At 51.0% G+C, this 11238-nt stretch overlaps 1 protein-coding gene across 1 annotated transcript; it reads right to left on the bottom strand.

Moving 5' to 3' along the window:
• Positions 1–215: 215 nt before the first annotated feature.
• Positions 216–10993, bottom strand: LOC308175071 (structure-specific endonuclease subunit SLX4-like; the record flags this gene model as incomplete). The annotated part of the gene is made up of 15 exons (XM_080550795.1): positions 216–564; positions 688–1008; positions 1238–1337; positions 1619–1947; positions 2113–2215; positions 2546–4545; positions 4853–5022; positions 5181–5327; positions 5522–5733; positions 7409–7694; positions 7975–8270; positions 8976–9202; positions 9478–9693; positions 10125–10323; positions 10471–10993. Coding segments are annotated over 15 exons (5478 nt in total), but the record flags the coding sequence as incomplete, so codon positions are not given.
• Between the last annotated feature and the right edge of the window lie 245 nt (positions 10994–11238).

Below are 11238 nucleotides of genomic sequence, written 5' to 3'. Positions count from 1 at the left end.
CACTCTCAAACTGCCCTTCCCTTCTCTCTCCACCCTATCTCTGTCAAGTGCAATTCAGGAGGGAGTTTCCAGAAAGCTTTGTAGGATTATTATAATCTTCACTCCATGGTAGTAGATGTTGAAATATTCATGGTGCAACATCGCTTTCAAGAAAGTGCCCCCTATTCACTAACTTTAGCCGCCCCTCTCCTCCTCCCCCTCCCCCTAGCTCCAGCCCTCGCTGCCGCCACTGCTCTCTTCCCCCCGCCCCTCCCTCTCCTGCGGGACGGGGCCGACTTCCCGGGCTGAGCTGTAGTAAAGGTGATACACTGGGAGTCCAGGTAGTCCAGCAGCTTGGCGGTGCCCAGGCGGACGCCCACTGCCTTGAGGCGGGTCTGGAGTTGGGACAGGACCAGGGGCTGGTACTGGAGAACCCGGCCGTAGAGGTCGGAGTCTGAGAGGATGAAGCGCCGCACGGCCTGGAGGCGTTCCTGGTCTTTGGAGGCGGCCTGGGAGGAGGTGACGCCGTCGCTGTCGCTGTCTGAGTCTCCGTCGTCAACGGAGCGGGGCTGTTCTGGGTTGGACCTGGAGGCAGGGAGAGAGGGAAGAAGGGAAGTTGGTGTGTTTCTTTCACACACGTTTGTAGCCTAAACGTACACATGCACGCATGCGCACGCACACGCCACACACAACACACACCACACACACCTGTCTGAGTCTTCACTGGATGCCGTTGAAGAGGTGTTGGAACCCTGCGAGGCAGAGAGAGGCTCCGGATCCTCCTCACTGGTTACTTTCACAGGTGAGACAGTAGGGGGCGCTCTGGGCTCCTTGAACCCCCCAGCCTGGGCACAGGAGACAAGCCTGCGGGGGGCCATGGAGGTAGAAGGCAGGGGCCTCGTCGGTCTAGGGAGGCCCAGGGAAGGTGCCTCGTCCTCGGACTCAGAACTGACCAGCTGGTGGGTGTACTTGTGGATCTCCTTCAGTTTGAGGATCATCAGCTTCTTAGGTAGAGGACGCACACCAAACCTACAGAGAGAAAGAGAGGGAGAGAATTTATGCCATATTATTAGCAATAAGCCGTGAGACTTTAACACGAGGAAGAATGAGAGAAATAAACTCATCAAGTTCACAGTCATTCCGTTTTTTTTCCTGGTTAATTATATACACAGCCCAGACAACACTGATACACTGATATGAGCAATAATAATTATGGCGTCTTGGATCCATCGCATGGGCAAAGAGGATGGAGGAGCACCTGTTGAGCTTGTTCTTCAGGTCAGGTGTGTCCATGTCTGAGTAGCTGGGCATGGGGGTGATGGGCTCCAGGGGACGCTGGTCTTTCCTACGGGACGCCACTGTGGAGAAACGTCAAAACGTGGTAAACATTGTGGCTTTAACCAGAAAACAACATTCTTAGTGAAACGGGTATTTGTCAGTGTATTGTAACATTTAGTGTGAGAATAGGTTTTATAGATATTAAAGCTGATAACCAAGTTAGGTAGAATGATTATATATATATTTATTTACAATTTTATTGTATTAATTGTATTTATCCTTTAATTATACTGGGGAAAGCCAGGGTATATGGTTTATATATATAACGTGCTTTTTAATGGCTAGACTATGATGACAGTACCTGGAGTCTTGAGCTGGGCCACTCTCTGGGCTGGGGCGACAGCCTTCAACCTCTGAGAAAGAGGTAGAACCTGTGCCTCCTCATCCTCCTCATTCTCCCAGTCGTCCCAAAACCTTTCCGGGAGGCTGGCGTGCAGCTCTGGGTTGTCTTGGGGACGCGTGGTGTGTGGTTGGTTGGGAGGTTGACGAGAGGGAGGAGAGGAAGGGCCTGCTGTCTCTCCATCTCCCAGCCTTGGCCCCGGCCTTAGGGTATTATCCCCACTACCGCTGCTCTCCAACCTCAGGCTGAAGCACACCGCCTGGTCCCTGTCTCCGTCTCCATCCCCATCCCTGTCTCCATCCCCATCCCTGTCTCCATCTCCATCCCCATCCCTGTCTCCATCTCCATCCCCATCCCTCTCCCCATCCCTGTCTCCGTCTCCATCCCCATCCCTGTCTCCATCTCCATCCCCATCCCTGTCTCCGTCTCCATCCCTGTCTCCATCTCCATCCCAGTCGACATTGAGGCCCCATGAGTCGCCGAATGCCATGGGTGGCTCGTCCATCGCCAGGAAACTCTGCTGGAAACTGCAGCCAGCCAGCTCCTCCTCTTCTTGTTCTTTTTTGTTTGACATACCTTCTTCCTGCTCTTCTTCTCTACATATCCCCCTCTCCTCCTCCTCCTCCTCCTCCTCTTCTTCCACTCCACTCTCATTCCTCATTCCCCCCTTTTTCTCTCCCTCCCTCTCCCTCTGTCGATCCCCTGGGCTGTGGAAGCAGTCAGACTCAGTGGAAGATCTACGTGGGCCTGGGGACCTGTTCTCTTTCTGTGGGCTGGGGGACCTTCTGCTGGGCGACGAGGGGTCAGAGAAGGACATATGTAGGGACCCAAGACCCCTCCTCTTTCCCGGGCTCTCTGTGACCCCCCTCCCTCGCTGGCTGCTCTCACTCTCCCCCTCCCTCCTGCTGTCACTCAAAATGGGGGAGGTCCAAGAAAGCCCATGGGAGTGGGGGCGGTCTGAATGCAGGGGGGTGCTGCTCTCCGGCTGGGGGAGGTCATGTAGAGAGGACCTGGTTGTGGTGGGGTTTTGTGTGGGGAGGGAGGGGAATGAGGAGGTCAGGCTGGGGCGTTGAGGCCGTCTGCGGTGGTAGGTAGGGGCCGTGAACACTGGGGAGAGTTTATTGGGGTCGACCGCTCGGTCTGGCCCAGACGAACTGCTGCTGTACTTCTTAGGTGAGTGGTCAAGACCCAGACTGGAACTTCGGGGACCACTACTGTTTGATTTCCCTCTGAAAATGGAGGACTCTGTCTGGGCAGCAGCGTGTGTCGAAAAAGTGGGAGGGTTGGAGGGGGCGGAGGTCTGGAGGGTAGGCTTCGAAGGGAGGGCTGGAGGGGAGAAAAGTGAAGCGGAAGAAGAAGAAGACAAACCGGTCTTGGGGAAGAGCTGAGTGCGGCGCATACCGCTGGAAGTCTGTGTGGAACTGGAGCTGGTGCCTTTACTGGCCTGAGGAGGAGTGGCTGGGATGAGCCAGGACACCTCAGGAGAACAGTCCATAAGGCTCTGGTCCAGACCAGCAGAACCAGAACCAGAAGCACATGGATCTGAGGAGAGAACACCAGGAGCACACACGGGAGCACTGGTCTCCTTGTCCTTCAAGCTGGGTTCCTGAGGTTCTGTATCTGGCTCAATTCTGATCCGAGTGTAACTCTGGGTCGTTTGGTGAAGAGGAGGTGGGCTAGGAGGGCTTGTAGGGGCTGGATCTACCTCCATCTCCTCACTCGAGTCAGACAAGACTATAAGCTCAGGCTGCTCGCGGTTGTTCGGGGGAGGAGGAGAGTGGAGGACAGCAATGCTATGAGGACCGTGGCTCTCTCTCTGCAGACTTTCTTGACTAGAGGAAACCAGCTCTTCAGATAAGTCTTCACACACACCCAGCAGACCAACTCTTCCTTCTTCTTCTTCTCCTTCCTCCTCCTCCTTCGTTCTACCTGGTCTCCCTTCATCACTTGTTGCCCTAGGGGACAGACCAGGGACAGGGAACGCAGACACAACAGGAGGGGGGCTGATGGACAGGTCGATGACTTCACTGTTTGAGGACAGGAGACGGGGCCCCTCTGGTTGTCGGCGGCTCCCTTCTACCCTGGTCCTGGAAGGCTGGGAGAAGGAGGCTGGGGGTGGATAGGCGGGCTCCTCCTCATCATACACCCCCGAGGAGTCAGAGAAGAGGTGGCTCCAGCTGCGGTCCGGGTTGCGACAGGGGCTGTGGTGGGACTTGGAGACTGGTGTAACATTCTTTGGTTCTGATTCGGCATCTGGTCTGGAAGGACCATGTTCTTCTGTAGAGTCTGGTTCCACTATGGCTGTTCTCCTACATTCTGATTCTAGAACATCTGCTTTGTGAATATCTGCTCTATGCTGATCAGGACTCCCCCTGTCTTTTTCTATGTCACATTCCGGTTTTCTTATATTGGGAGTTAAATGTCTCCTCTCTGGCGGTCCAGTCAATGAAAACCAACTTAGTGGGTTCTCTTGATCTTCCTTAGTCTCCATATGTACATTCACTCCTCCTTCCTCTTCCTCTTCCTCATCCTCATCCTCATCCTCCTCTTTGCTCTCTTTATCTTCCTCCCTCTGTCTCTGAGTGGCTGCAAACTCATAGATCTCCTCCATCTCTTCCTCATTGACTCGCTCTTCGTTCCTTTCTCCATCTTCCAAGGTAACACCATCCCCCTGTCCCTCCTCCATCCCTCTTTCCTCTGCTCTCCCATCATCCTCTTCGCTCCACATGGAGTGCAGGAGCTCCATGAAGGCCTGGTCTCCATGCTCCTCCTCTTCCCCAGAGCAGAGCTCCTGGGCTGGGTACTCTTTGCACAGCTCCCCCTCTCCCTGGGTCTCTGTCTGCTTTGGGTGAAGCTCACAAAGCTGCTGTAGCTCCTGCAGACCAAACCTGAAGAGTGACAGACGAGACAAGCAGACAGACAGAGAGACAGACAAACGGACAGACAGACAGCAAGAGGGAGAGAGAGAAAAAGAGAGAGACAGACAACATACATAGGTAATTGTCCTTTACCTGATAGCTAAGTAAAAAATAAAAAAAACGACTTGAACACCTGCAGATTAATTAATTAATTAATTAATTAATCCATCCATCCATCCATCCATCCATCCATCCATCCATCCGTCCGTCCGTCCGTCCAGACCAGAAGGTCAACCCACCAGTCTTTGACTCTGAGGAACCAAAGACAGAGACTCACCTGGATGTCAGCTCCTGGACGTGGGGCAGCAGGGTGGGTGTGAGCGGGCAGTGGCCTGTGTAGAGGTACTGCAGTAGGGTGTACAGCGCCATCCCTGGTACCTCACCCATTAACACCATCTGAGTAGGGGGCATGCCTTCCTCCTGCACCCTAAAACCACTGTCATGCACCTGGGAGGGAGGGGGGTAAGAGGAAGGAGTAAGAGGATATGGGGGGACAAAAAAGGAATCAGACATGTATTTCACATACGTACGAACAAACAAACAAATAAAGAATGCTTTAGAAATCAGAACCACACACACGTCATTGAAATACACCATGCACTTACCATCTGAGCCAGCAGGGGACAGCGGGCATACAGCATGAATGAATGGGCGAAGTAGACCTCCCCAGTGTCCACATGTAGCTGGACATCACTGAGCTGGGGGTTGTTCACCATACTGGTCAGGTCTGCGGTCAATCTGGACAGCGCCACCTATAGGGGGGGAAACACAGACAAAACATATGTTTACTTGATTAAAACATTTACATTTTACATTTCCTCATTTTCCACACCGAAGTAGTCCTTTAAGCAGGTGGAGAAGTGTGACAAGGAAAACAGTGGAGCTTGGACTGAGTTATATCAAGTCCATGTATTAGAATAGAGGTGTTGAACAGAAGGGTTCTCACCGAGTTGCGGCTGCTGCTTCCATCCTTGTCTGGGCTGGTGTGTGGAGCAGGGGCTCTGGGCTGCAGGCGAGAGGCAGGGTGGTGGTGGGTCTCTGGGATGAAGCCACTCAGAGGGAGGTCATGGTGGTGGTCGTCATGGTGCTGGTCTGGGCCTTCTTCAGGGATGAAGCCACTGAGGGGGAAGTGGTCCACAGCTGGGCTGCTCTCTTTACCTGAGGAGCAGAGGGCAGACAGGTAATGGCAGGACTGTGAATGTGAGTGCTTAATATGTCCGTATTGCTGTTTGTTTGTTTGTGTGTGTGTGTGTGTGTGTTGAGTCTGTGTGTGTGTGTGTGTGTGTGTGTGTGTGTGTGTGTGTGAGTGTGTGTGTCAGGGTTTCCGTTAGAAAAATTTGCCGCCGGACATCGTGACCGGGAAGATTTGGATTTACCAGACAAACGTGAATTATTCCGGTCATCATATTAAAATATAATATAGCTGTTTGTCGCGGTGATTACTGTTGTGTAGCGGCCTATATATGCCATTTAATGTCTATTTCTCATCCGATACGATTAGATGCGAGCTATATAATATATAATAATATAACATGATTCGCATGCGCGCTATGCCATTATGTCCAGCGCTGAACGGGCGCCTCACTGGGAACTGAACAGACGGCATCGATCAATGAACGGACTCCACATTACGTTAACTGAAGTTTGTTAAATTGTTTGGGATTAATGTGAGTTTTCTATTTTCTCTTTCCAGTTTTACCCTTTTTTTTTTTATCAATAAAACAACGTCATTTCTATAACCAGGTCTCGCTGGTTGGGAAGGCATTTAGTTTAGCTGCCTGTCAAATCATACTTAATCGGACTCGGGAGTATGACAATGAGGAGAACATAACTGTTTATTGATAAACAATTGATACTGATAGGCAGGTTGGGATACGATGACATTTTAATTAGGTTTTTTCTCTCTCTCTCACTCGCTGTCTCTCACACACACACACGCACACACACACACACACACACACACACACACACACACACACACACACACGCACACGCACACGCACACGCACACGCACACACGCACTCACCCGTGGTGGTCAGCACGGTGCTGGTGAAAAACAGGGAGGAGATGAAATCCCAGTTGGGTTCGCTGGAGTTCCCCAGCACGGACACGCCGTAGTTACTGGTTACCTACCTCCAGCGCCCGGGCCAGCAGCTCCTCCAGCCGGGCGTCGGACACGCACGCGTTGTCCCGGAGGAATTGTTCGCGCAACCGGTGCGACGGCGTCAGCCGCCTCCATCTCTTCAGAGCCAGACTTCTCCTCATTGCCAAGCTTACTTCTCCTCATTGCTAAGCTTACTTGGTTTTGCCATGTTTACATTAATTTAATCGCTCGCTATGGTGCACTTTGAGCTGCAACGTTTGCGTATGGTGGCCCGCTGCGCAGGGTTGCCAGATGGGCCGGGTTACCGCCGAATGGGCTACTGGGTTTAGCGGTAATAGACTGGTTAGGCTGTATTGTCAATCCCATCTGGCAACCCTGCCGCCGCTGTTTCGCATAGGCAGCCGCTAGCCTACACATTAGGAGTCATCATCATGCCGGCGTCAAATCATATCATAATAAAAGAAATACATAGCCTATATATTCGTCTTTTTTAAAATAGAAGGAATCAGAATGAGAACTTTAGCGAATTGTATTCAAATTGTGCTTAGAGGGAATTATTTTCACCGGACAATATGACCGACGAGTTTTACATTTGTCGGACTTCAACAAATTTTACCGGACAAAGACCGGTAATTACCGGTTAACGGAAACCCTGGTGTGTGTGTGTGGTGTGTGCTGAGTCCGTATCAGGGTGTGTGTGTGTGTCCTACATCAGGTGCCGTTCTTACCCTTGGCAGTGCCCGTGGAGGAGTATCCCCACTGCGTGAGCGTCATGCCCTCGTCTGCCAGCTCCATCAGATCCTGGAGGGTCTGGTTGCCCACGGTCTGGCTGCCCACAGTCTGGCTGTTCACGGTCTGGCTACCCACAGGTAGCTGCTGCCCTGGGTCGGAGGGGGCCAGCAGGGACGGGACAGGGGGTCTCTGAACCGTAGAGATGGGGGTGCTATCTCTCCTTGGAGAATTGGGGTTAGTGGCAGGGCCTGGCTTGGACTTGGTAGGAGAGACTGCATCAGGCTAGAGGAGAACATATTGAGAAAACATTAATGAGAGTGTGTGAATGAGAAAAGTTGAGATGCACATGATTAACTTTCATGCCAAAACAAAAACTGGACAAGGATGAGAATGTAAGTTGCATTTGGATAAATCATGTCAAAACACAGATACTAAACTTGTAGAGAGAGAAATATAGCCTGACACACTTACTGCATGAGATATATAGAAATGTACAATATTTCTACAAATTTGTACATGTTATAATTACATAATACATCTGTCAGCATTGTTGGCATCTCACCTTTACTGACTCCCAAGGCCCTATAAAGGCACTGAGCTCTGGGGTGTAGAACTCTGAGGGGGACCTGGGCCCTCTGTCCCGCAGTGCACTCTTCTGCCACAGGGGGGAACTAGCCACCTGGGCAGGTAGCCTGCTGGGGCAGCGTGTAGGGGTGGGGGGAGATTGGGCATGGGTGCGGAGCAGGAGGGCGGCCACGCGCTCCTCCCGCCGCCTCAGGGCCACCTCGGCATCCTGAATCAGGAGGAGGGGAGGGGGGCGAGGGGGGGCTCCCCTTTTCCTTTTACCACGCCCCTTAGCTGAATAGATAGGGGTTTAGAGGAGTGGGCTTGGTTATGATACTGTTCACATTAACTCTATCATCACTATCACTATCACCATCATCAATGTACCTACAGCAGTAGTTCCCAAACTTGGGGTCAGCCTCTCATGATTTCATAATTAAGGCATTATTTTCTTTTCTATGAAGACCATGCCCGTGTCTGTCTGTGTATTGCACTTGTAGCCTCTATTTTGAGGTGTTCTGGAGTGTTCTGTTCTGTTCAAATCCAACCAATTGCACTTGGACGTCATTATTATTTGCTGGCATAGCATAGCCCGCAATCAAGTTGTTGGGGTCACAGGAAGGCTTGATGTAAATTTGGCATTGCAAGACTAAAAGGGTTAAGAACCCCTGACAGTGTCATTACCCAATTATAGAATAGGTACCTATAGCAGTTGATATTGATATACTGTAGTTAAGGGAAATGTTTTTTCAATAATCAACTGCCTCTTTTACAATCAGAATTTGAGCCATTATATCAACAAAAATAAGTTCACGATTAAGTCAGTTTGTTGTGTTCTGTCTGCACTGCTGTCTGTCCTGTGTTGTTTTGTTTGCATTGCATTTAGAAATGCTCTTACTGTAACGCCAAATCAAATTCCTATATGTGTATGCTTAATGTGTATGCATAAATGGCAATAAACGTTATCTCATCTCATCTCAAGTCAAGATTCTGCCATACTTGCTTCAACTCCCCTCTTCAACAACGGTCTCATACAGGTATGGGGCTCAGGGATCTCCCTCTGTAGCTCTCTCTCCTTCTCTTTCGCCTGCTCCAGGAGGGACCTGGAGAGGGCCAGGGCCACCATGGTGTCCTCGTCCAGAGCTTGGGTCTTCTTCCTGGGCCTCTTCCTCACTGGGAGGCTGGGGTCTGTGGAGCCTTTCCTTTTGGAGCCTCCCGTCTGCAGTCTGCATGGAGCGGAGATGTTTATTCAAGAAGTGTGTTATACAGACTCATGCTTGGTAATGAGTCACTTTTCATTGTGAAAACAAATCAAGGAGCTACCACGGCAAGCCCCCTTTAGAAGTAGTACACTTAAAGGTAGTACAGTTAGTAAACTAGAGAGGATTCTACACCAGACATCTGTCCAAAATCAAGTATAAAAAAGCAGGTATCAAGTAGTCTTGGCCAAAGTAACACTTGCATTATATTAAGTACACCCACAGTGGGGTGGGTGACTCACGGTTGGTTGGCAGAGCTGTCACTCCCGGTCTCGGCAGCCTGTCTATGCAGAGCCTGCAGCAGCATGGCGGGGGGAACGCCCATGTCTGAGGAGCAGCGCTTCATGTGGGCGGAGCGACTCTTTCTGGACTTGAACCCCTTCCCACAGATTGGGCACTCTGGGACACGGAGAGGGGCGGGGACACAGGGTGCACTGTCCTCACTCTCATCCAAACACCTGTGAAAGGGAGACCAGGAAGCTCTGGATCAAGGCACCAATGAAACAGACGTCAAGCTGTCGTTGCTCCAACCGAGTCTCAAACTTGCAACCTCTGACAATGCCAACACACACGACCCGTCTCCTTCAAATACCTGGTGTTAACCAGGTTAACGAGTGAGTTCACGTGCATGGTGTAGAAGAGACATGTCTTATAGAACATCTCTGATCTATTCATAACACTGCTATCTGAAATGTCCTGATAAAGAATCAGTTTCATCCCATGGTCTAGTAGTTTATCCCGCTCTCTTGAGCCAGTCATTCTGATCATGTGAATGTCATTCATTATGATGTAGGACCATTTAGAAACATGTGACAATTTGTGTATGAGAGAGGGTGCGTGTGTGTGTGTGTGTGTGTGTGTGTGTGTGTGTGTGTGTGTGTGTGTTGACCTGTTGATGTGCTGTGTACGACTCCCAGGGTTCATGGCGGACAAATCTCTCTGGCAGAGCTGACAGAAGAACAGGCCTTCTACCTCCAGGTCCACGGTCCGAGCCTGAACTCTGGCCTCCCTGTCCAACTCCTCCTGCAGCCTGAGGGCTAGGGCTTCATCCCCCTCAGAATCCAGGGTGGCTGAGGAGGTGGAGGGAACTGGACGCATAAAGGTTATAATAATTATAGAGAAACACAGAAGCATGCAGTCAGACAGGCATATAAAACAAACTCATTGTATTTGAAAAACAACTTGAAGTTGGGTAGAAACAGAGTGCTAATAGAATTATACTGATGGCATCTCACCAGGATCCGGGGGCATTAGAGTAGCTGGACCATTGTCATTCTCAGTCTCTGACTCTGTTGCTGCAGGCTGGTCTCGCTCACTGTGCATAATCATCGGAGGGACTCTCTTGAACTGCTGCATCCTGTGGATCACATTCTGTTTCGCCCCCAGTCCCCGCTCAATGAGGTCCTCACGTGTGGGGGACCCCCCAGCCACTTCCACAGCCGATAACCCATTGTCTCCAACACTTCCATTAACCACTGTTTGTTTAGAATCGGCTGTATTGGAGGAAAGCTGGCTGCTAAGTTCAGGACAGGCGGCAGAGGACGCGGACTGAGATGTACTGTCCAAAGCGACCCTGGGACCTGTGACAACATCTCTTTTCCTCTGACTCCTCTTCTTCTTGTTTTGGTCTCCAGCGCTGGTCGTAGTCGAGGACTGGGGTTTGGTATTCTTCTGTTCCCCAGTTTCGCCTGCTCTCCTGGGCACTCGTTTAAGCAACTTGGAACAGAGGACTACGAAGTCCAGATCTGAGTCGTCCATCGGCGGTTTGTTTCTTGCACTGAATTCCAATTGCTAACTAGCTAACGTTAGCTAGCTCAGCTGTGATCTCTCCCCGTCCTCGAGTCTCTCTCACGACTCGGGTCATTTCGCTTGCTGGTGACAGTCTTGCAATGCTATCTTGCTGGTGACAGTCTTGCAATGCTATCTTGCTGGTGACAGTCTTGCAATGCTATCTTGCTGGTGACCGCTTCACTATACTTCCTGTCACGTGACAACGCACCAGT

The sequence above is a fragment of the Nansenia antarctica genome (assembly GCF_963989245.1).
Source record: "Nansenia antarctica genome assembly, contig: SCAFFOLD_205, whole genome shotgun sequence".
Lineage (NCBI taxonomy): Eukaryota > Metazoa > Chordata > Actinopteri > Argentiniformes > Microstomatidae > Nansenia > Nansenia antarctica.
This window is presented reverse-complemented; position numbering and strand designations above follow the sequence as displayed.